Raw genomic sequence first — 27,212 nt, forward strand, 5'->3', positions numbered from 1 at the left:
CAACAGTAAATGTTCTAATAAATCATGGTCACAGTAGCCTTAAGTATATGGATTATATTCTTCCTAGGATAAGAACACTGGCCAAGTTTCAGAGTTTTAGGGTACTTTTCATGCACCGGCACTACCAATGGTTCGAGCAGAGCCATATAAAACAGTCTGCGTGCAAAAAAGCTTCACAGATTTCTTGACTTAAGAAGGGATTCTAGAGCCATGAAAGGAAAAATTACTAGGAAAGGAACAAGCAAATAAAAACACTGAAACTACATCACAAGAAAATACACACACACACACACACACACATACATATATATATATATATATATATATATATATATATATATATATATGGATCTACCTGACTAGATCGACAAGGCAGAACACCGACAACAACTTCACCGACACCAAATAATCGACAGTTCACAAACACGACACCTCATACACTCGACACATCATAACAACAAACAAAACAAATCCCCTGTCCAAAACCCACACACACAACACAAGCACACCAAAATCCTTACAAACCAACACTAACCCTTACATACACAACTATCTACAACCCTAACCGAAACCCTAACCCTAAGGTCCGTCACTATCGACACTCACCTAACCCGCCCTAACACTAACTCACTTAACCCCCTAACCCAAAAAATATCACTACTGCACCCTTACCTAACCCGCGCCCTAACCCTAACTCACTTATCCCACCCCTATCCCTACAGACCGCCACCATCGCACACTTACCTTACTCGCACCCTTACCTAACCCGCGCCCTAACCCTAACTCACTTATCCCACCCCTATCCCTACAGGCCGTCAACATCGCACACTTACCTTACTCGCACCCTAACGTCCGTCACTACCGCATACTTACACATCCTTTCCCCATCTCAGTGTTCTCAGCGTCGGTGTTTTCCTCCGTCGGTCTTCTGACTTGTCGATCTTCTGAGTCGTTGTCGGTGTTCTGCCTTGTCGATCTAGTCAGGTAGATCCATATATATATATATATATATATATATATATATATATATATATATATATATATACACACACACATATATATAGATATATATATATACACGCACACATATATATATATATATATATATATATATATATATATATATATATTGTATGCACAGATACATACACACACGTGCATGCATGCAAGCACACACACACACACACACAAACACACACACACACCGATGCCTTGGCAAAATATACAAAAACAAAGGGGGCTAGAAAGAGGAGGTAAAACAGTGATCTTATGACATCTACTATTGCGGTAAGTTTACTTACACAACTGTATTATGTTCAGCATTTAGTTCAGTTACCGTAGCTTAAGCTATATGGGTAGACTGCCACAGCTTAAAAATATACTGGGATGAGAAAGGAGTTCAAGCATTCAGAAGCCCCAGGAGAAAGGTCCTTACAAAGCCTATTCTGGACCTAGAATCTGGTTTGTGAGGCTTTGTGAAAGTATGCACAGAGGACCATGTTGCTGCCTATGGGATACTTCTAGAGCCCACTCTTTCCCAAAAAGCCACAGATGAAGTCAAAACCCTGGTAGAATGGGCCTTAACCTAGTTTGGAAGAAGCTTTTCATGGTGTGAAATAGTGTGTTAATCATCTATAATTGTCTGCTCTGACACCAGTTGTCCTTGTTTTTTCTTACTCTGACAGGAGACAAAAACTTGATCGTTTTTCTTGAAGCTGCTCTGTCCAAGTCTGAGCTGCCTGTGGACATCCAGATGTTCCGAAAAGAATACAGTGAGATCAACAGTCTGGTTTTAAAGCAAATTCTGAAACCACATCAGGAATAAAAGGATTAGTTATCAACCAAACCTTGATCTTATGGAAAAAGAGGTAAAGCTGAGTCAGCATAATAGCTTGCAACTAAAATATTTGTTTTTTATATACCCAAGAAGTAAGTAGTACAGTTTTCCATGTTAAGAACCTCAAAGCAGCCTGATGATCTGGTTAAAGTGGAAAACATGTCAACTTTTAAGTGGAAAATTAAGACCCTAGAGAGAAGCCATCTGTTTTCTAAGTGGCTGGATATGTGAAACTCCTTCAAAATCTGTTTGACTTGAGAACAGGTAAAAGGGTGGGGAGCAGAAATGGCCAATGAACCTTGATAGAGGAATAAGAGAGGCTAGAGGAGAACACCACACACAAATAATCAATAAGGGTTACTAAACAGTGGCACCAACTAGAAATTCTTTTTCCACTGACACATATATGACTTTCTAGCGGCACATTTGTTGCCTCCTTTAATACCTACTCCACATCCTCAGAAAATGGTGCTTAAATGTATCGAAATGTTATCATCCAAGGTAGTTAGCTGAAGTGTTTTCAGACTGAGGTGTATCAAACAATCCCTGTCTTGTGTGAGTAAATCCAGTCTGTTGGTAGCTTGTGGTAACTGCCTTCAACCAACTTAAGAAGAAAGAACTGCTGTTGCTTGAGCCAAAAGGAAGTCACCACCAAAATCTATGGAGAGTTTCTGGATCTTTAGAAGAACACTGGGCATTAGTGGAAAGGTATACAAAAGCATTTCTGTCCAAGGGAATGGGAGGACATCTATCTTCCAGGCCTGTTTGCAAGGAGTCCTGGACCAACATTTCTTTAACCGTCTGTTTTAAAAGGAGGAAACAGATCTATCTGATGTACTCCCCACAGTCAGATCGATTCTTTGAAGACCCTGGGTGTAATTTCTATTCTCGAGGGATCTGTCCTGGTCATGCTTAGCTTGTCTGCTACAATGCTTTACTGGAATATAAGAAGCCTGAATAGTCAGACTGAGCGGAGTTGTTACCTCCCCAGCAATCATATTAAGTCCGCACAAAGGATAAGATCTAGTACACCTGTTTATTTGTGTACCACAACACTGAGGTGCTGTTTGTGATAACTTCTAAAGATCCTTGGGCTCAGAGATGATTTAAAGCCTTTAAAGCACTGATAACTGCCAACATTTCTTTGGCATTTATGCTTCTATCAATCTTTGAAATTCCATAGGCCTTGCACTTTCACCCCTTTTGAGAGTGCTCCTCATGCAAAGTTTAAAGTATCTACTGGGACATACTGGAGGGCAACCAATGGGAGAAGGGGTAACCTGGACAGAGAGATAACCAGTCCACTGACCAGAGTAACTCCCTTCTGTCAAACCGCAATACTTGAATCTGAAAAGATAATAGATGTTGATAGCGTATCCAGACTGAGCATCACTGAATTCTTCCACTGTGAAGTGTGGCTAAGGGAATTATGAGAATCATAGAAGCTATGAAACCTAAAATCCTGGGAAATTCCCTGGCAGAAAGATAAGATTTGCTGGAGAAGTCCAGGAAGATTTTCCTGTACTGCTGTATCTTGTCCAAAGGAAGAAAGTCTTTTTCTAGGGACGAACCTAGAAGACATCCCAGAAAAAACAGTAATTGGGAAGGGATGAAAGATGATTTCTATAAGTTCAGTTGAAACCCCAGACTGAGAAGGAATTATATGACATGTCAGGGAATCCTGACAACTGGAAAAAGTGCCTATAAATACACGTCAGTCATCCAAATGTGGAAAGAAGTGAATACATCAAAGCTTGCAGAGAGCAATAACTGGAACCAGCTAAATAACCTTGGCATAGTAAACTACCTAAGAGATAAGGCAGATAATTGATAATTTAAGCCACGCTCAGAAAATTAAAAAAAAAAAAAATCTGAATTGCCTTCAAATTTGAATGTAAAGATAAGCATCTTTTAGGGCCAATGTCATCATGAAGCGGGAGGGTATAAGAGGTAAACAAGTTTTAAAGGGATAATATTTTGAATTTCGCAATCTTAACAAAATGATTGAGAAAGGAGAGGTCTACAACTAGTCTCCAGGTTCTCTCTTTCCTTGGTACCAAAGACATCCTTGAATAAGTTCCATCAATGCCTACATTCCAATGATAACACACAAATAATCAATAAGGGTTCTTAAACAGTGGCACCAACTAGAAAATCTTTTTCCACTGACACATATATGATTTTTTAGTGGCACATTTTTTGCCTCCTTTAATACCTACTCCACATCCTCAGAAACTGGTGCCTAAAAGTATTGAAATGTTATCATCCAAGGCAATTACCTGAAGTGTTTTCAGACTGAGGTGTATCAAACAATCCCTGTCTTGTGTGAGTAAATCCAGTCTGTTGGTAGCTTGTTGTAACTACCTTCGGCCAACTTAAGAAGAAAGAACTACTGTTGCTTGAGCCAACAGGGAGTCACCACCAAAATCTTTGAAGAGTCTTTCTGGATCTTCAGATGAACCCTGGGCATTAGTGGATAGGTATACAAAAACATTTCTGTCCAAGGGAATGGGAGGACATCTATCTTTCAGGCCTGTTTGCAAGGAGTCCTGGACCAACATTTCTTTAACCGTCTGTTTTAAAAGGAGGAAACAGATGTATTTGATGTGCTCCCCACAGTCAGATCAATTTTTTGAAGACCCTGGGTGTAATTTCTATTCTTGGGGGGGGGGGGGGGTCTGTCCTGGTCATGCCTCCAAAAATACAGAATCTTCTGGAGAAGGGTTTTGGGGAGACCAGACACCTTTTTGTTTTAGGATCTCTAAAATATCCCCAAAGGAGATGTCATCCAGTTGCGATCTGGGTGACTCCTCTCCTTCATCAAACTCAGTACCTTCCATGAGAGACTCCATCAGGAAGTCAATGTGTCTCCTTTTGCACATTCTCTTCAGATACACCTCCTCTGTAGGATGTTCAGGTGAGGTGTCAGAAGAGAAGGGAAATTCCTCTACTGGAACCGGTTGGACACTTATTGGAACTAGCTGTCCCTAAGGAGTAGGTCTGACTGGCTCAGAGCTTGGAACCAATGAGAGAAAAGGGGTAGGATCTGACAAATGACAGAGTGGCTCTCTGGAGAGAGAAAAAGCCCTTTCTACCACCTCGAAAGTCAATGAAGGCAGGTCTCGTCCACTGTCAGATCCACACCTCGAGGATGGAACTGGATCCGAACTGCCCTGCATCGAGGCTCCAAAGGGAAGGGACGAATCTGACAAAATCAGAGTTGAACCTATCCCCTCAGCTTTAATGTTGACACTCTGGCTCCAGGACCCATTCTGATCTGACGGTATTGGAGCAGAACTAGTCAGGGATATAGTCAGAGTCAAAGAAGAAGCTTTTCTCGGGTCAGTCACCAGGCATCTCGGGGATTTTGGATCCTGGGACTCCAAAACCACTGGATGGATCTGAGAAGAAGATAGAACAGTCCTAAATGTTACGGATCTGACACGGGATGGAGCGATAAGACTCCCATCTGGATCTGAGTTCCGACAAATTTTCCCATCATCACATCATCCTATCCACATCCGATAAATTCCTGGAGGACCTAAAAGAAGGTGTGGATGGTGGCCTGGAGTGTTTCTTGGGAGTTTGAAACAACTAAGCAGGCAGGGTCGGCAGTATAGGTTTAATAATAAATTCTGGCTTACTAGTCCTGTGAGACATACCAGGCTTCGGATCCGAGGACTTAGGATCCAAAGGTGATGAAGAAGAGAATTTTGAAACAACAATGGGAAGTGAAGCCTTAAAATCAGAGGATTTCGGATCAAAAAGTCACATCTGAAATTTTTCTAATTTTGGTCGGAGGCTTCAATAAAGACATCGGGGACTTCAAAGGACAGCATTTCTTATGTTCCAATAGAGCTAATTTACTAGATTTTGAGGGAGACTGAGCCCCAGAAGAAGTAGTAGCAGCAGTAGCAAACCTTAAGTTTGTTACACCTATCTGCCAAGGCCCTTGAATTAAGAGTACACGCAGTGTCCAAGTGCTCAGCACCAATGCAATATACATGCTCCTTGTGGGCATCCAAATGAGGGATTTTTTTCCCACAAGAGCTACATTTTTTAAACCAAGTCAGTTTATCTAACACTGTTAAATACAAGAAATTAAGACAAAGAAAGTTCTCTCTTTTTTTTCTTTTTTAGAAGGGAGAGAAAAGAACAGTAAAAAGTTTACTACCAACAATGGTAGAATAAAGAAAACACTCTATATGCTAAAAAGGGTAAATAGCAGAAAAATGAAAATACCAACAATGGTATGCAGAAATACTACACAGAACAGTAAGGAAAACATGGGAAACTGAGAAATTCCTAACGACTTTCGAAAAACTAACAGGGAGGGTGGCTAAAGTTAGAGAAATATCTTCTAAGGAAAAAAAATTTTAAAAACTCACAAATAACCACTATGAAAACTCGAGAGATGAACCTGCATCTGTTTGAGATGGCAGTGAATGAGATCTGGTGTAGTAGGGATGTAATGGTGCATTATAAAGGAGGAGCTTGAGAGCTGGATCAAAAGTCTGTAGTATGTGGCCATTCAAACCCAAGGGTTGAGGAAGAAAGAAAAGGACAACATCAGATCTGATAATGTGACCCAAAAACAGAGCATTTTCTTATGCCTCCCTGGAGTACATGGAGAGAGACATGATGGAGCTCTCAGACTATACCTGCCTGGAGTTTAGTTTTTGAATAGTGTTTGGGTGGACTTCCTACTAAGTATGTAAATTTCAATACAAAACAACTAGCCTGGAAACTTTCTTCTGCTACTAGCAAGAACCAATAAACTAATTATAATAAAAAAATCATTAGTGTGATACTAAAATCAGTGAAGCAGTGTGACAATGTGAGGTATTGCCAGCTATGCCAGGAGAAGTAGGGCAGTGGATATGTAACATATGCCAGCATAGCTATCTGGAGTTTTGTAAAGAATTACGCCATTTGTATATCAAGCTGATTTGTACAAGTGCTTGTGTTGGAAATGTATTTGTAAAGTTGCTTGTGTTAAAAAAAAAAAATGTAACAATGGGTCCTGCTGGACAGAAAAGTATGGTAATGATTGAAATGAATACATTGTAAGAGAGGATACTGGAAAACAAGAGGTTAATCTCAGTCCAGCTAACTTGAAAATATCCAATGAAAACCAATGAAAAGAAACACCCCGACAGCAACACAGTGGTGTAAAACAAGTATAAATTCAAAAAGCATCCACCACCACTGCTGCGAGGAAATGGCCAACTTTATTACGAATAAAACAATAAAATGGTAAGCACTTTTGCAACATACTGTTGCTTCTTCAGATGATTCTGCGATTGGCTATTTCTATTAGGCTTATTCTTGATAGGCTAGATGAGGTGGTAGGAAAATTAAATATTCACAGTTAATTGTTTGATTGCTTTATGACATTCATTGGATGTTCGTAATTGTTTTAAGTATTTAAAACTATGTTACTGAAGGGTTTTTTGAATGGTCTGAAAAAGCAACAGTACGTTGCGAAAGTGCTTACCGTTTTGTTTTATTCTCAATAAAGTTGTCCTTTTCCTCGCAACAGTGGTGGTGGATGCTTTTTGAACTTTGTAAAATAGTTTGAATACTTGGTATAAGCCATAAAGATTGCATCTCACAGGTATCAATGCAGCCAGAGACAAAAAGTCTGTACTAGGAAGCCTTCTGTATTGTCCTTGGGGGTGAACTAATTGTTAATTTGGAAGGGTGGAAGTTTGAAATTGTTTTTTGACTTCCAGAAGCTGCAACAGATCTTCTCAAAGCTCTATGTATGTGTGTTATGGCACACTTGTGTGCGATTCTGTTTCAGTTTCTAGTAAGGTGGTAGTATGGGAACCAAAGTCAGATGACTAGATGTATGTGATGTCATTGTGTAACCCAGGACTGAAATGATGTTTTAATACTAGATGAAACGAAGTCTCAGAGCAGTTTGTTTTTGTAACCTGACAAAGAAGGAAGACCACTCAACTACTTCATCTTGGCTTGCTTTAGTAAGTAACCAGGGAATAGTAATTCTTTAGATCAGTCAGGAAAATATTCTGAGATTAGTTAAGTACTGTTTTTCTGTATCTGTGCGGATCTATCCATCTGTGTTATTTTTAATATTTCCAGTGACTGAAACTTTGTTTATTGTAAATAGATATTGATTATTTTCATGTTATTTTACTATTTATTACTAAATATAATAAAACTTTTCATTGTGGCTGATCCTTTAGAGAATATTTTAACCTTTGAGAGTACTTATATTTATTTGGTGACACTGTTGCCACTCCTGAAAGCTTTGCTGTTTGGTCAACATTAACATGTGAATTAGTATTAATTTCACCCAGTATAATTGCGTACCCTTGTAACAGCTTTAAAGTAGCTGGCTTTGGAGTGTCTGGTGGCAGTAACTACCCTACAGTCTGGGCAGAGGCGAATAGCTACTGAATCTGTGCCAGCCTTTCCCAGGCGTGAGTGTGTCTGTGAAAATCAAATCTCAAAGAATGTGTGTGTCAGCTACTTGGAGTAGGGACACAGAGCACTGGTTTCACAAACAGAGTGGTGGAGGATTTCCCTTGAACAGTCGGCTGAGGACTCAACTCTACAGCTGTGCCAATGGGGAGTCTTACTGCGGATCTGAACAGACAGAGAGAGAGAGAGAGAGAGAGGGAAACCCAGCCCCCAGACTGGAGTATGTTCTTTGTGTGATCTTAAGGGAAATTGTGCTTGATGCAGAGAGCTGCATCTGGAAATACTGTGTGTAGCTATTTTTGTTCCAAGTGAACGTCCCTCATCAGTATCAGTAGTGAGAATTCAGGGTCCTTGCATATTGGCCCAGAGAACAGACGTCACAAGCAGTATCAGTACATTCAGTATTTTAAGAATTTTTATAAAAGGTCTTCTAGCCTGTAGAGACTTTGCAAAATGAAATTATGTGCTTCTTGTCAGCCAATAAACTGGAAGAGGGAGTGAATTATGTTGTCAATTATTATAAGAGGCAGTCAACGACATATACACTGGGTTTAAGAATACAACAGTACAACATACAACAGGTTTGGTAGGAGGGAAAAAAATAATTAGACCCTTAGCTCTGAGATGACTTGCCTGGAACTGCCTTAATGCAAAGACAAGTCCTGAACTAGCCTGACATATGCTCAGGGCAAAAGAATAAAAAAGGGCTTACAACAACAGTTAAACCACTTAAAACAGCAAAAAAACAGTGCAACTATGTACTGGAATTACTAATATATACTTAATGACCTTAGCTAAAGCAAATATAGGCTGTTAAAATGAATTTAAAACCAGATCAATTAATGAAAACAATCCTCTGTCTTTCTCTGTGTAATGGAACTATTAGAAAGTCACAGCCCTCAGCAAAAGGCGACAGATTGCTTTTTCCCCCCTTTTTGGACGAAGTCAAGACAAACTCCAGTTATATTAAGATTTTGGTAACAGTAATAAAACATGCTCACCTTTAATTGTGTCTAGTTTAATACTTCTTAGCATATCATCCCACAAGATCAACCGGATTCCACTGTACTTTTTAATAATGAAGTTTCCAATTTCCTTCACATGATTTAGAAACATTTTTCCCAGATCTCCATTATTTTGGTTCAGCCAGTTTTTTGATTCTCTTCCATCTCCTAAGTGAAATACCTTTAGTTATAAGGAAAAAAGCAGAGATTAAAGAACAAAGTTAAACATATAAAAAGCTTATTTAAATAACACAGATGACACATTCATTCTCTGATATTCTGCTTAATCGAATTAACAGTTTCAAGGAAACTAGAACCTACCCCAGCAGTCCAAAGCAGCCTGAAAGAGAAATTATTCTTGAATGGGGAGGTAACTCCTCACAGGATGTTCATGAGCACCCCCCCAACACACACACACACACACACACACACACACACACACACACACACACACACACACACACACACACACACACACACACACACAACACGTTCAGCTATGGGCAATTTGGATGGTCATCAATTCCCCACATTTCAGGGATATGGTCAGAAACTGAAGTACCTGGCACAGACAGTACATGCAGACTCTGTACAGAAGGCACCCCAGTTGCAAAGTAAGTGTTATGAGGAGCAATGATAACCGCTTTGTCATTATACTGCCCTAGGATGACTCAATGATACCCAAATAAAGTACAGTTGTGTAAAATCTTACTGTAACAGTAGATGCCTTTCTCTTTACTGTTGCAGTATTCACAACCAAGCAGACCACCTGCCAAGCAGAACCCCATGTCCAGCCAGTATACCAAAGCCTTTAACTCTTACCAGCATCATATGTCAGATGCATGGTCCCCACATCAGCATAGGGCATAAAAGGAGATATATGGATGCTTCAAATTCAGAAGTGAAGTGCTCCAACAGAACTCCTTTCGCCATACTAGGAGAAACATTCAGTGAAACAGGAGGTGCCAAAGGAGAAAGGAAAAGATCCCTCGGCCAGTTAGAAGTTCTCAAAAAAAAAAAAAAAAGACAGAAGAAAAGGGAGCAGGAGGGAGGGACTGAATACTGCAACAGTGAACAGAAGGACTACTGTTATGGTAAGATTTGAACAGAAGGGCTCCTGTTGTGGTAAGATTTTACACAACTATACTATGTCCTTCCACATCACTGTTGCAGTATTCATAACAAATTGAAGAGTACAAGAGCTACTGTAAGGAATGGAAAGAGGAAGGCAAGGATGATCCTTCCAAAAAACCATAAAGGATAACCTCGGCAAAACCCACCCTGGCTCTAGAAATGACATCCAGCTTGTAATATTTAATGAAAATGTGTACAGAAGACCAAGTAGCAGCTTCAAGGATGGATCTGTTGTCCAAATCTTTGAAGAAAGTCCCTGAGGAGGCCACTGCCCTGGTAGAATGGGCTTGAACAGAAGCCGTTTGCCATGAAAGGAACAACAAAAGGAAATAGCCTTCAAATCCAGGAGGAAATATTTTGCTTAGAAAATGGCAAACCCAATGCCCTGGCATGAAAAGAAACAAAATGTTGCTCAGATTTCCATATGGCCATCAACTTGTCTAAATAATACCTTAGCTGTCTATAAAGGTCCAAGGTGTGTAGAACCTTCTCACTAGCAGACTGAGGAGAAGGAAAAAAGGAAATTAGCTGGACAGACAGATAAAGGGACAACTCACTGGCCACCTTAGGCATAAAGGAAGGATTAACACATAGAGACATCCTGTTCCTATGAAAAAATAAATAAAAAAGGGGAAACTGCCATCAAGGCTTGGAGTTCAGAGAGTCTCTTGGCGGAGGTGAAGGCAACCAGTATAATAGTCTTCCAGATGCAATGTTGCAAAGAAGCAGCAGCTGGCTGAAAGGGAGCCTGGGTTAATTTCTCAAAAACAAAGTTAATGTCCCAAGATGGAGTGATAAACTTTCTTGGGGGCCTGATGAGGACGCCTTTTAAGAATCATTCAAACTGAAAACAAGAGGCCAACAATAGATGCAAAGGCAGACAGGCAGAAATTGCTGACAAGTGAGCTTTGACAGAAGAATATACCAAGCATGGAACAGTTCACACAAGTGAGACAGAACCAAAAGGACCCCCCACTGAAAAGGGATTCTGGTGAAGTTTAAGACACCTAATAGAAAATCTCTTCCATTTGTACATATATGATTTTTGGTACTAGGTTTTCTGGCCTCCTGCAGTACCCTAAACATGTCCTCAGAAATCTGGTGTCAAAAGGGGATACAAATCCTATCACCCAAAGTGTCAAATAAAGGGTGGACAGATGAGGGTGAAGAAGACACCCCTTGTTTTGTGTGAGAAGATCTATTTGGTGAACTTGTGATGACTTCCCCTGGTCAGATAAAAGAGAAGGGGGAACCAGTGCTGTCTAGGCCAAAAGGGAGTCACCAACAAGATCCTTGGAGAGTCTTGTTTGATCTTGTGTAGGACCCTGAGAAGAAGAGGAAAAGGATAAAAAAGGATAAAAGAGCATCCTCTTCCAGGAAAAGGCATGGTGTCCACCTTCCAAAGCAGAGGACTTGTGGGTCTGGAACAGGAACAGGAACCGATATAAGGATGCTGTCTGTTCAGAGGAGAAACAAAAATATCTACTTGAGGAATACCCCAGGGATGAACAATGTCCAGAAATACCTCTCTGCAAAATATCCATTTATGAGGTTGTGCCCTAGACCTATTCAGAGAGTTTGTCCCTATGTTTTATTCCAAAGGAATGTAAATCGCCTGAAGAAAAACCTGCAGTTTGACAGCTAGATCCCAGGTCTGAAGGGCTAGTCTGCAAAGAAAATAAGACCTTGTGCCCCTCCCCCATTTACTGATGTACCACTTGACTGTGGTGTTGTTTGTATGGACCCTTAAAGGGCCTTGGGACAAAAGGGAGGGAAGGCCTGGACAAGTACCCATATCTCTTTGATGTTAATGTGATCCAGTTGTTATGAGGTGGCCAGAGACCTTAAAACCTCACCACCACCACTGATCTGAGATGTCTGTAAACAGCTCCTGAGACAGAACAGGAGGCTGGAAAGGGACACCTGGGTTAAGGGATATCAGATGAATCACCAATGAAACTCAGGTTTGAGACAAAGGGGTTAGGGAACTGGAAACTCCAGAGGTTGGCAATGCTAAAGCCACAGGTAACACTGAAGCTTCCTCAAATGAAGCTTGGCAAAAGGGAGCAAGGGGATGGTTGAAGCCATGAACCCCAGCACCCTCAGAAATTCTCTGGCAGGTATGACAGACAGTGGAAGCAGAGACGGGAAGTAGGTTGTTAGAGACAGAACCTTGGGATCAGGCAAACAGGCCAGCACCGGAACAGTTTGTATCTAAAATGTGATCCTGAGAGGGGGACAGGACAGACATCTGGAGATTGAAGGCAAAACCCAAATTGTGCAAAAGTAGTCTGGTAAAATGCAGGCCCTGCAGAAGCCTGGAATGACAGGAAGCCCAAAGAAGCAGGTCATCCAGATAAGAAAATATGTGTGCTCCTTGAAGCCTGCAGAAAGCTATGACTACAGCCAGGCACATAGTGAATACCTCTGAAGCTGTGCAAAGACAAAAGGGCAAAGCACAGAATTGAAAATGAGAGGAAGAAACAGAGAGATGTAAAAACTTCCTGAATAGTGGGTGAATGGGAATATGAAGATAAGCATCATTCGGATCCAGTAAAACCAAAAAGGCGTGAGGCAGCAAGAGGGGAAACAGTATCTAGAAGGAAAGCATCCAGAAGCTGGGTACCTTGAGAAAAGTATTCAGAAAGGAAAGGTCTAGAACAGGCCTCTAGGATCCCTTCTTTCCAGGGAACAAAAATATCCTGGAATAAAACCCTGTACACCCCTTAGGCTGGGTGAATGGTGGCTTATCCAGTAAACCCTGCAGTACCCATGAAAAATGGGGAAATTGGTCTTGAGGTGATTGGAGAATGCTCAAAAAGAGGGAAGGACTTCCAGACCATAAAGTAGCCTTTATCTTGGAAAACTCTATTCCTAGTAACTGTCACATCTGCTAGGAGAATTTCAGAGTTACAGGCTCAATGTGTAAAACATCTACATATCACCTTCCACAGTGAAAGAGTATCACTCAGAATCAAACCTACCTTTATTCCTTAAGTGGTATCAGTGTCCAATATTAAACAGACCATTGAGTTACCAGTCTTCTTTCCTAATTTTATAAACAAAGAGGAGTACTGCTTGCTCCTGTTGGATGTCCACAGACAATTATATTTTTACTTGGACATAACAAAATCCTTTAGAAAATCAGACCAGCTATTCATATCCTTTTCAGGTACTAGATTGGGCAAAACCGTTTCAAAGGTCACCTTGCCAAAATAGTTTATAGACTGCATCACCTTTATATGCAATCAAAATAAAAAAAACTGTCATCTACAAATCAGAGCTCACTACTAGGTCTTTTTCCGCTTCAGTGGTCTTCCATTCCAGAGCATCTATGGAAGACATACGTGCAGCTGCAACTTGGGCTACCCCACATATCTTTATCACTCATTACAAATTAGACATGGTCTCCAGGGGAAGAGAATCCTTTGATTCTATGGTGCTCAGGAATATCCTTCCTTAGGACCACCCAGGATCTAAAGTAGCTGGGGACTCTGTCACATCTGTCAAGATTGAATGAAGATTGATAGCATCAGATAAAAAAATTATGTTCTTACCATAACGTTCCATCGTACATGACTACATGAAAAAAGACAGAAGAGTTCTTTGATCATGTAGCCCAGGCCGGTATGACCCTGACCTTGAGTAGCATCTTACCCTCACCAAGAATGATGCCACAGTATAAAGACAAAATGATCAATTTTAACAATTGGATAAAGTATTGGTGTCATTCAAAGGGGATCCAGTGTCTGTCAGCCTGGGATGACATGCTCGACAAGCCACGTTGCTTTGCTAGGGACAGCTTGCACCTGTCACCCCTGGGTTTTTGAATACTGGCAAAGGCTCTTGCCTCCCCCATAGTGCCTTTTTTAGGCAAGGCTCAAAAGACAAACACACCTCCATAGACAACACAAAGAAAAAAAAAATTAAGGGTAATGCTGCTCAACGCCAGAAGTCTAAACCTCAAGATGCATGCACTCGAGACTCTCCTCAGTATGGAGAATATCAATATCTGTGCAGTAACAGAAACCTGGTTCAAGGCTCCCGAGAGCACCTCAGCACCAACAGGTTATACTTCATACCGCTGAATCACTTACAAATGCCTTCTACCAGCACCTGCAGGGCTGCATGGATCAGGCAATCCCAAGCAAAACAAAGACTCTTTGTACCAAAGGCAAGCGTCCAGTCTGGTGGATCCCAGCCATAAACAAACTCTACAATAAAAGGAGAAAGCTACTACAAGATAGAGCAAAATCCTTAAAAGGCAAGACACCGCTGATCACTATAAGTAAAAAGCTAAGAGCTCTCATAAAATCATCCAAAGCTAATTTTGAGAAAAAATAGCTAAGGACTCTAAAGACAACCATAAAGCATTCTTTAGCTATGTCAGAAACCTAGGAGGAAACTCCCAGATATGCTCAGAATTAGTTCAAAATGATGTGAAGATTACTGATCCTACAGACATTGCCAACATACTGGCTGACAGGTTCAGTGCAAACTTCTCCCCACCCTCCCCGCCTAAAGAAGAGATATCTATACCAAATGATTGTAGCCCCCCAAACACCTCCAACGCTCAGGTGAGAACTGCTCTCTCCAAGGCAAAGAACACAGCATCCATGGGACCTGATGGTGTCCCCGGCTGTGTGCTCCATAAACTCAACGAGGAATTAAACCCACAGTTAGGACAGCTGTTTAATCTTAGTCTCACCTCCGGATACGTACCCAGGGAGTGGCGCACAGCGACTGTGGTCCCACTCCACAAAGGCGGTGCCTCCACCGACCCTGGAAATTACCGTCCCATTAGCTTGACAAGCCTGATCTGCAAAGCCATGGAAAGAATCATAATGGATCTCATAAATAAAGACATAGGGAATTTGCAGACTTTGGATCCAACCCAGTTTGGCTTTGTCAAAGGCAGATCATGCCTTTTAAACTTGGTTGACTTTTTTGAAACAGTCACCAAGGCCATTGACGAGGAAAGGCAGTCCATACAGCCTACCTAGACCTGGTGAAGGCTTTCGATACAATACCCCACTCGGGTATCATTGAAAAACTCATCAACTTAAATGTAAACCCATACATTACAAGATGGGTTGCAAACTGGCTGAGTGACAGAACCCACAGGGTCAGAGTTGCTGGCGCCATGTCAGACTCTAAGCCTGTCACAAGTGGTGTCCCACAGGGCTCAGTGCTGGGCCCACTCTTGTTTGGCATCTACTTTTCTGAAGTACAAGCAAACACAGGAGGGTTATGGCTGACAAAGTTCACAGATGACTGCAAACTGGGCGCCATAGTTGAGAACACATCCGACACAGATATCCTTCAGAAGGGTCTCACAGAAACGGATAACTGGTGCCAGAGCCATGGCCTCAAGTGAAATGCCAAGAAATGCATAGTCATACCCTTCGGGAAAAATAAGGTTACCCCTAGCTACCATATAGGTGGCAATCCCCTGAACACAGAAGAAGTTATTAGGGACCTGGGAACCCAGGTTGACAGTAGCCTTTCATTCGACACTCATATTGCTAAAGTAGTTAGGAAGACCTTCTACATTGCCCACCTTATCATGAAGGGATTCACATCTAGATCAAGGGAAGTCATAGTCTCCCTATACTCATCACTCATCAGACCAATGATCGAGTACAATGCTCCATTCGAATGTATCTGACCCGACACTTGCAGCAGCTGGAGAGGCCACAAAAGTTCCTCACCAAAAGGATAAAGGGTCTCAAAAATCTGTCTTATGCTGCACGACTGAAAGAACTCCAGTTATATTCAGTTGCATCGCTTACTCAGAGGTGACCTATGCCTGACATACAAGGCCATGTCAAACCCAGATTTGATGAATATGCTTCATCTCAAAAATCTAGATCCCTCAGAGCCACAAGGGCGGGTGACTTAAACCTCGACACGGTTATTAATAGGACGTGCTGGAGGGATAGATTCATCACCCAAAGACTCCCTATGCTGTGGAACAAAATCCCGGTTTATGTGAGGCAGAGCACCTCGCTGGCCTTGTTCAAGAGGAATCTTGACCAATGGATGGGAGATCACAGATACACCCCAGGGGTTACCTCAGTGTCACTGCTCGACAGAGGCACAGCTAAATAATGGGCATAGTTTCTCCAAACTAAGGGGTGGCGTAAGCCACAAAACTATGGCTAGGCTTATAAATGCCCTCGGGCAGATAGCCTAGTATGAACCTATGAACCTATACCATGCTTTCCGGCCCCAAAACTCGGACCGAACTACAAAAGGTGGGGGAGTATCCATATTTATCAAAGATACCCACACCTCCAGGTTAGTGGCACTGCACGAAGCATCGGAGACCATCCATGTGCAACTAACAGTAGGCAAAACTGCCTTTCAGTTTGTAGCCTGCTACAGACCACCCTCCCAAACACAGGAACATCACTCGTCTTTCCTGAGAACACTGGAGAATATGAAGGTCTCTCCAAACACCATTATAGTGGGTGACTTCAACTACCCAAACATTGATTGGGAAAACTACTCAAGCCCAAACACCCTCGCCCAACGGTTCCTAGAATTTATATACTCAAATGCTATGGAACAACTGGTCACCACTCCCACAAGAGGGGAAAACATATTGGATCTGGTCATCACCAAGATGGGGTCTCTATGTTCCACACCAGAGGTATACCCCTCATTGGTAAGATCAGACCATAAACTAATCTCACTGGACATCCATATTCCGTCCCCACCCCTAGCCAAGGAATCCACGGTGAAGAACTTCTCAAAAGCAAACTTCACACTTCTCAAAACTGAGGTGGAATCCTTCAAAGCCCCCGGGCCAGTGGAAAATACGGCCCAAAATGCAGAATCCTTTACAAAAGCATTCTATGGACACCTACAGGAATGCATGGAGCATGCTATCCCAAATAAAACCAAGACTCACTCCTCCAAAGGCAGGAGACCTGTCTGGTGGACCTCGGCCATAAATAAGCTATAATACAGAAGGAGAAAGCTACTACATGATAGAGCAAAATCCCAAAAAGGGAAGGCGTCTCTGATCAGTACTAGCAAGAAACTACCATCCCTCATAAAATCATCTAAGGCCAGCTTCGAAAGAAAAATTGCACAAGACACTAAAGATAATCACAAGGCCTTCTTTAGTTATGTCAGAAACCTGGGAGGCAACTCCCAGATATGCTCTGAGTTAGTGCAAAATGACAAAAAATACACTCAAACCACAGACATTGCCAACATCCTGGCAGAAAGGTTCAGTACAAACTTCTCCCCCCCTTCCCTCCCAAAAGAGCAAATGTCTATCCCAACAGAGTGTACCCTTCCTAAGATCATAAATGCACAGGTGAGAGCTGCCCTCTCCAAAGCAAAAAACACAGCATCAATGGGACCAGACGGTGTCCCGGGCTGCATCTTACACGAGCTCCAAGAAGAACTAAACCCTCATATAAAGTCACTGTTCAATCTCAGCCTTACTACAGGATATGTACCCAAGGAACGGCGTACAGCAACAGTGGTCCCACTCCACAAAGGTGGTGCCACAACAGACCCCGGAAACTATCGCCCTATAAGCCTGAGTAGCCTGGTCTGCAAAGCTATGGAGCGTATCATCATGGAAATCATAAACAAAGACAGTGGAAACCTCCAGACACTGGATCCTACCCAATTTGGCTTTGTTAAGGACAGATCTTGCCTCTTGAACCTGGTCGACTTCTTTGAAACTGTTACCAAAGCCATAGATGAAGGGAGGGTAGTCCACACAGCCTACCTGGACCTCGCAAAAGCCTTCGACACAATACCCCACTCGGGCATCATAAATAAGCTCACCAGCTTAAACATCAACCCCTATGTCACAAGATGGGTTGCAAACTGGCTCAGGGATAGAACCCACATGGTCAGAATAGCAGGTGCCATGTCAGACTCTTAACCAGTTACAAGTGGTGTCCCACAAGGCTCAGTCCTGGGACCTCTCTTGTTCGGTATATATTTCTCTAAGGTACAGGCTAACACGGGTGGACTATGACTGACCAAGTTCGCAGATGACTGCAAATTGGGTGCCGTAATCGACTCTCCGGCTGACACAAGCATCCTCCAAAAGGGTCTCACAGAGACGGATAACTTTTGTGCCAGAGCCATGGACTAAAGCTAAATGCCAAAAAGTGCATAGTCATCCCCTTTGGGAAAAACAAAGTGCCCACAAATTACCACATAGGTGGTAATCCATTAAGTACGGAAGAAGTAATTAGGGACTTGGGGACCCAAGTAGACAGCAATCTCTCCTTTGACAATCACGTTGCCAAAGTGGTTAGAAAGACCTTCTATATAGCCCACCTTATCACGAAAGGGTTCACATCTAGATCAAGAGAGGTCATTGTGCCCCTCTACTCATCACTTATCAGGCCCATAATTGAATACAAAGCCCCATTTGGGATGTACCGTACCCGACACCTGCAGCAACTGGAAAGACCCCAAAAGTACCTCATCAAGAGGATCAAGGGGCTCAAACAGATGCCCTATGCAGTTCGGCTAAAGAAACTCCAGCTCTACTCAGTTGGTACCGCCTACTCAGAGGCGATCTGTGTCTGACGTATAAAGCCATGTCCAACCCAGAATTAATGGACATGCTTCACCTCAGGAAATCCAAATCCCTTAGAGCTACATGCTCCAGGGACTTGAACCTCAGCACAGAAATAAATAGGACATGCTGGAGGGACAGATTCATATCCCAGAGGCTCCCCTCACTCTGGAACATAATCCCAATCCATGTTAGGCAGATCCCCTCACTGACCCTCTTCAAGAGAAATCTTGACGAGTGGATGGGAGATCGTAAGTTTACCCCTGGAATCTCTTCTGTGTCCCTGTTGACAGAGGTACAGTAAACTAACCTTAAAAGGGCTACCTTCTGTGACCTACTATACAGAGGCACAGTCAACTAATCTAAAAGGGTGGCGAAAGCCAAACACACTCTGGCTAGGCTTATAAATGCCCTAGGGCAGATAGCCTGGTATCAACCTATGAACCTATGAATCTATATTGTCGATCTTCATTCAATCTTGACATCCCACTCTCCTGCCCCCTTCTAAGTGATCCAGCCCAGGGATTTTTTAGGGTTGTACCTCAAACAGGGCTTCGGTATTTTCTTAACTGATAGGCAAACTCGATCTGAGGTAATGGGAAGAGAGGCATTGTGGGTAGAGCCTTAGCTTGAGAGTTTTTGGCTGGCACAAGCTTTGTATAATGGCAGAGTCAATTCTGAGAGACTGGAACCGAACCAATCTGTCAAGACTGAATGAAGACTGACATCAGATCATGTTTTTTGAAGTCTAGGTATCTGAGTAAGTTTACCTTTTAAAATGACAAACAGGAAGTGGTAGAAATCGACCATGGTTAGAATCTGTGCTTACCAAATCTATCGCTACTTTGAATGAACTTATCTCTAAATTAACCCAGCAGTAGGCTGTTTTTTACGATCCCAAGTGCCTCAGGTATCAATCTTTTGGTTCCAAGTACCAATGGCAGTGAAAATAACCTACAAACAGGAGAAGATTTGGGGAGAACGCCAGCACAAAGAACTACACATCCCATAGTGCACTGGAGTGATAGTCCTATGACTCAGGCGACTAATGATGATGTCAGACACTGACTGCAAGCAGAAAGGGCTGGTGACAATGTGTTTTCTTTGAACACAAGGTTAGAAAAAGGTTTGGATCATAGTTTTTCAGCTGAGAGGACTACTACCAGTAGTAAAGACTAAAGAGACAAAAGTACTAAAGACTTTGCAGCAAAAAACGCTGAAGTTTAGAAAATTACAACTGGAAAATAGTTACCTGAGGGAATGCCTGAAAAGGGAGCAGATACCTAAGGGACTGAGACTATGGAAACACCCTACTGGACAGGAAAGTGACTCTGTTCTACATTGTGAACTTTCTGTCCCTGTTTAACAAACAGGGTTGTGAACTGACTGAGTTATTAATCAAGGACAATGATAGGCAAATGAATGTGCTGAATGAAACAATTGTTAGACTTAATAATTCTATACAAAATGATTTACAGTTTGAAAGTAAAGTTAATGTCTACAGAGCTATTTTTTTGGAAATAGACAAAGTTATTCATGACCTCAAAAACAAAAAAGCTAAAAAAATTGTTGAGACAAAAATGATTATGAAGCTGATAAAGCTTACTCTGTTCCACCAGGACAGGGTGAAAATCATGTTGTTAATGTGAATACAGAACGTGAGGTTACCAACACACCAGATAATGACAGTATTGATGACAACAATGGTGGAGCCCCTTAGTAGCTCCCCCTCCAAGGAGGTCCGAACGACTAATGAATCGGAGGGAAGGGGGCTACAATGGAGGGAGAGAGACAGAACAAGCGTTACAAACAACATGGAACAGCAGGGGCAGTTACAGGAGTATAGGCAGAGGTGGTTACAGTAGATATTGAATTTTGAACATGAGTTACAAACTGATGAAGATTATGACAATTTGAAATGTACTATCATTACTAACAAAAGTGGTGACTTTAAGGTTTTTAATTTAAGTAGTACCTGTTTGTATCCACTAACTGCGGTGGTGGTGCTGTGGTAGCATTGTCGCCTCACAGTAAGACATTGTCCCATTCGATTCTCAGTTAGAGCGTCTTCTGTGTGGAGACGTGCATGAATGGGCATACCTTCGTTGAAGGTTGTGCATCAGAGCTGGCAACTCGGCACGTAAAAATCTACTGCCAATCATTAGCGGACCGGAGTTCCTCTGTGGCGACCCCTAACCGGAAAAAAGCCGAAAGACACAACAACCACCTTTGTATCCACTGAATGGGCAGAACTGTTTGAAAAAGGTTTTTCATTTCTTCCTTTATGAAAAGGAAATATTGAAAAAGTTCTAGTACAACTTAAGTTGTTTACTAGGAAAATTAATTTAAACACCTATTTTGAAAACAGTGTCAGACAGAGTAATGCCCTTAAAGGGAAGCAGTGCATTAACGGGTCTATATTACATCCTCGAACGCTTAAAAAAGCGAACGGTGATTGATTGAACTTATTTTCATGAAACTGCAAAATATCGAAGTAGCAGAAACTCAAATTTTTTCCTAGGGAAAGAATTCAGTTGTCCGTTTCTGTTGCTTCAGTATTTTCAGTGTCATGGTGGAAAGTTACCGGTCAGATTCAGGTAAGTGTGCGATTGTGTGGATGTGAGTGTTAGGGTGATTTAGGTGAGTTACGGTTAGGGAGCGAGTGAGGTGAGTGCAGTAGTGACGGACCTTAGGGTTAGGGTTTGGGTTAAGGTAAGTGGTAGTTAGTGGTGTGTGCATAGTTTAGTGTAGGGTTAGGTATCAGATTTTAGGTGTATGTGTGTGGATTTCTGTTTGTTTGGTGTGCTTGTGTTGTGTGTATGTGTTTTGGAACAGCGATTTTTTTCCCTGGGAAAAAAATCGCTGATCTGACAGTTCGAGATTGTAAGCTTTCGCTTAAATTAGGTCGATCAATCAGCGTTCACTTTTTTAAGCGTTCGATGATATAATATAGACCCCATTTAACCCCCCACTTCACCCCCTTGTCAACATCTTTGAAAAAAAATTGTGAAAAGGACATTAGAGATATTTATTCCATCAAAAAGAACAACTCCCCAATCTTTAGCAATCTCAGTGTTTCTAAGTCAGGTTTGTTTAAAAATACAGCATCAATGAAAAATCTAAGAATTATGAAATCTGACAAAGGTGTGGGGGAGGTTATTATGGACCATATTGATTAAGTCAACAAACTACTAGGAGTTTTGTACACAGATACTTATGAGGAAGTGTCCATTAAAAAAAGAAATATTAGAGGACTGACATACTATTAGAAGAACTATTGTTAAATAGATTAGGTTACAAGAATACGAGTATTTGAAAGTAGACTACCCAAGGGCACCTACAATTTTCTGAATTCCGAAAATACATAAGAGTGTTTGCGAACCACCACTAAGACCTATCGTAGATGCTTAAGCCTCTAAGACCTTCTCACTGGCAAAATTTGTAGATTTCCATGTCAAGGGCATCTTGGATAAATTCCCACATATTTTAAGGATTAGTGGGATTTTTTATCTAAAGTTAATTCACCGATTTATTCAGATGAACTTTTGTTGGTCACTATAGATTGTCATTGACCTTTTTTATGTCATCCCCCATGATGAGGGGTTGGAAATGTTTTATGAATTTCTGTGTAAAAATTCTAGGTTTATCCTAAGGTTCTTACCATTAGGGCATTAATGGAAGCCATTCTTGAGAACAACTACTTGATTTTTGAAGAACAACTATTCAAGCAAAAGAAAGGAGTGGCAATGGGAGTGGCATGTTCCCCTGCATTTGCAATATGGTATTAAGTTGAGTGGGAAATGACCAAGGTGTGACCAAGGTGTTTGTTTCTGGGTGCTCTGAAAGTTGGGTGATGTATGGTTGTTTTTTGGACGATGGCATTTTTTTTTTTGGAGGGATGCCAGAGAAAAACTGGATACATTTTTCAGTTTATTAACAACAGTACCACCTTTCTGAGGTTTACAACGGAGGTTAATAGTGAAGTGATACATTACTTGGATGTGTCCTTATCACTGAACAAGGAAAACAAGGGTTTTGAGTCTATACTGTACAGGAAACCCACCTATTCCAACTCCCTTCTACATTTTACTAGTGGGCACCCACTACATCAAAAAAGGTCCTTAAAGGACAGTGTGTTAGACTAGCTAGAAAGGTGAGTTGTGAAGTGTTTTTTATCAAGGAGTGTCAGATACTCAAGGAAATGTTGTTCGTGAGTGGGTACCCCGATAAACTATTGAGTGAGGTGATTGGGGAGGTAGTAAGTAAAAGAACAAAGGGTATTTTCAAATCCTTGTAAGGAAATACTGCACCCCTGACCAATGTGCAACAAAATGATAGTGACACTGTGCAAAGACAGCTCAATTATAAAGGAGCCTTGATTTTACCATATAATCTTTGCTTCTATGAGATTAAGGAGGCCATAAAACATAATTGGAGCATTTTTTCAATGGAACAAAAATAGAAGTTATGTTCTTACCATAACGTTCCATGTTAGTTGTCTTCTTCTCGCCTTCTTCTTGCTGGATGGGTTCGGAGCCGACCTCGGCTCCGACTCGGCCACTCTAAAAGCTCGAGAGTTGGTTCCACCGGCTCGAGGCTCCCCTTATATCCCACAATGCTAGGCGAGAGTTACCTCAGATCTCGTTTGTAAGCTAACCCCAGCTTATAATAGTAACAGAATAACTCTAAACAGAGTCCACCTCTAACAACAGGAAGAAAGAAGGGTGACCTACATCCTGAACCAGGAAATATGCACAACAGCATATGCCTAAGAAAGAGGTGGTAGAAAGAGAGGTCACAATCACAACTCCTCTAGGTCTGTCCAGGCCAGGGGAAGGAGGGTGGGACGAAGAAGAAGCGAGAAGAAGACAACTAACATGGAACGTTATGGTAAGAACATAACTTCTATATGTTAAGTTGTCTATCTCCTTCATTCTTGCTGGATGGGACCGCGTCCCTAGCACCTTGTCCCGGGTGGCCTAACGGAACAGACTCCTGAGAACAGTGGAACCAAAGTTAGCTCTATGCCTAGAAGCTAAGTCCAACTTATAATGAGAAATGAAAGTGTGAGGAGTAGCCCAAGTAGCCGCTGCACAAATGGTGTCAATAGGCAGTCTGTCTTGGAAGGCTAAAGAAGTAGCCAAAGCTCTGGTGGAATGGGCCTTAGGTTTATTAGGCAGTTTTTGGTGTCTAATTTCATATACAAGGGAAATCAAAGATGTAAGCCATCTGGATAATGATACCTTTGAAACTGAAAGTCCCTTTCTGCTTTCCGCATAGGAGACAAACAGCTGATAAGATTTTCTGAATTGTTTTGTTCTATCCAAGTAGTACCTCAATTGACGATGAACATCCAGGCAGTGTAATTTTTGTTCAGACCTACTGGAATATTCTGGAAAAAAGACAGGGAGGTCAATGCTTTGATTTAGATTTGACGTCGAGACCACCTTAGGCAAAAAGGACGGGTTAGTTCGTAAGGATACTCTGTCCTTATGAAACAATAGATAAGGAGGTCGACAGCTGAGTGCTTGAAGCTCTGAAACTCTTCTAGCTGAAGTAATAGCTACCAGAAAAAGAGTCTTCCATGATAGCAATTTTAAAGAACAGGAGACTGCAGGTTCGAAAGGGGGAAGAATCAAAGAAGCAAGTACTAAATTTAGGTCCCAAGGAGAAGGAGGATTTCTTATAGGAGGTCTGAGAAGAAAAACTCCTTTCAAAAAGGCTTTGCAAAGCTTGTGGGACATTAAGGCAGATTCAGAAATACCCACATGAAAGTTAGAAATAGCTGCCAATTGAACTTTAAGAGTAGAGGGAGATGAACCTGCATGGAAGAGTTCAGCTAGAAATTCAAGGACTAATTGGATGGAAGCAGTGAAAGGATCTATGTCCTTTCCTTGAGACCAATATGTGAAACGTTTCCACTTACTCAAATAAATCTTCCGAGTGGAAGATTTATGGGAAGCTATCAAAATATCTCGAACGGAGTGAGATAATTGAGGAAGCCTGGCTAAGGTTGGAACTGGAGGAACCAAGCAGTGAGGTTCAGAGAGGGGAGGGAGCGATGAAACTGACCCGACTGATGGATCAAAAGATCTGGAACTAGGTCCAGATTCCACGGTCGCTCCAAAAGAAATCGATGTAGAAAGGGGAACCACACCTGTCGAGGCCAGTAAGGAGCAATGAGGATCAATGAGGCCTTCTGAGCGATAGCTTTCTGTATCACTTGAGAGATTAGTGGGAAGGGAGGAAATGCATACAGAAGTCCCCGGGGCCAAACTTGGACTAGAGCGTCTCTGCTGGGTTGGCCTGGTAAAGGGAATAGAGTGAAATATTCTCTGCACTTGCTGTTTTGGGGAGTAGCAAAAGATCGCAGCAAGGCTGACCCCACTTGAGGAAAATTTCTCTCACAACAGAGTCTTTCAGAGACCACTCGTGAGGCATGAGGATAGCTCTGCTCAACTTTTCCATAATTTGATTGGACTTCCCGGGGATGTGCGTTGCTATCAGAAACCGCTGAGAAGAAATCGCCCATTGCCACAATCTGAGTGCTTCTCGACACAGGGGTATGACCTGGTTCCACCTTGTTTGTTGATGTACCACACTACAGACATATTGTCTGTCTGGATTGCAATCGTTCCCAAGGGAAGAGAGTCTTGAAGGGCTTGCAACGCTAAAAGCACTGCTCTCATCTCCAGAACATTTATGTGCAAGTGGCATTCGTTTGGTTGCCATGTGCCCTGGACCGTCCTGCCCTGATAATGCCCCCACCCGATCAGGGAGGCATCCGTTGTCAGAGTAGCAACCGGAGGGTGGAACAAAGGGTCTTCCCAACAAGAGCTGAGGGAAGACATCCACCACATGAGATGATTTTTGCACGCTTGCGTGATCATAATGGTGTGAGACATTGGAAGTTGCTGGTATGACCATTGAGTAAAGAGCATCCACTGAAGGATCCGCATGTGGAATCTGGCTAATGGAAGCAGAGGTATGGCCGCCATAATTCCCAACACTTTCAGAACTAACCTGGCTTTGATTCTGTTGTTGTTGAAAAGGAGTGAGACCAGTTTGTGAATGTCTGTTATTCTCTGATGTGTTAGTCTCGCAGACATGTTTACTGTGTCTAGATTTGCGCCTATGTAGGTAATAGTACGACAAGGCGACAAAACAGACTTTTCGCAATTTACTGAAATGCCTAACTTTTGACAAATGCGAAAAGTGTAATCCCTGGCCATCAGAAGGAGATGCTTGGTGGAAGCTGTGAGGAGCCAGTCGTCCAAATATGGAAACACCTGGAATCCTTGTCGTCTCAGGTGAGAAGCTACCACTGCCATGCATTTGGTAAACACCCGGGGGGCAGTGGTGAGACCAAAGGGCAGGGCCCTGAACTGAAAATGACTGGTTCCCAGCCTGAAGCGGAGGAATCTTCTGGAGCGTCTGTTCATTTTTATGTGATAGTACGCATCCTGAAGGTCTATAGAGCACATCCAGTTTCCTTTGCCCAAAAGGGGAAGGATGGATTGCAGCGTGACCATCCGAAATCTTGTTTTCTTGACTGATCTGTTCAAGATACTGAGATCCAAAATTGGTCTCCAGTCCCCTGTTTTCTTTGGAACTAAAAAGAACCTTGAGTAGATTCCGGATCCTTGCTGGTCTGCTGGAACTGGCTGAATTGCTCTTTTTGCAAGCTGTTTTGAAATCTCCAAAACCGCTAGATCCCTTTGAGCGGGTGGAACATCTGGAAGGGATTTTTTTGATTGATTTGGAATGCGAAGAAAGGGGATAGAATAGCCTTCGGAAATGATGGACTGTACCCATTTGTCTTGAGTCAGGGATAGCCAGGCTTCTGGGTACAGTGACAATTTTCCCCCGACTGCCTCCGAAGGTGGGCAGTCGGGCAACACCTCAGGGATGCTGAAAAGGCTTGTCAGGAAGGCTTCCCGATTGCCCTGGTTCTCGGACCCCCTGCCCCTAGGGCAACGTCTACCATTGTTATTCCCGCCTCTGCCTCTGGCCGGGAAACGACTCTGTGCGTCAGGCGAAGTCCCTTGAGATTGTTTACGGAACCACATCTTTCCACCTTTCTGGCCTTTGGGGTAAGGCCTAGAAGGAGTAGAAAAACGGACTCCGACGGCAGAAAGGGTCTTGCCATCAGTTTCGCACCTAGTCAAGGTTTCTTTCACTTGAGGACCAAAGAGAGATGATCCATCAAACGGGGAGTTAGTGAAAG

At 42.3% G+C, this 27,212-nt stretch overlaps 1 protein-coding gene across 1 annotated transcript in view; it reads right to left on the bottom strand.

Moving 5' to 3' along the window:
• Nucleotides 1-27,212, bottom strand: part of LOC122816149 (hexosaminidase D-like) — a 922,622-nt gene that overhangs the window by 600,888 nt on the left and 294,522 nt on the right. The window contains exon 6 of the mRNA XM_044088904.1: nt 9,289-9,472. Coding sequence (XP_043944839.1) covers nt 9,289-9,472 — 184 coding nt within the window. The remainder of the gene's footprint in view (nt 1-9,288; nt 9,473-27,212) is intronic.

Source organism: Protopterus annectens, chromosome 12.part0 (assembly GCF_019279795.1).
Source record: "Protopterus annectens isolate FY-2018-M chromosome 12.part0, PAN1.0, whole genome shotgun sequence".
NCBI classification, from domain to species: domain Eukaryota; kingdom Metazoa; phylum Chordata; order Ceratodontiformes; family Protopteridae; genus Protopterus; species Protopterus annectens.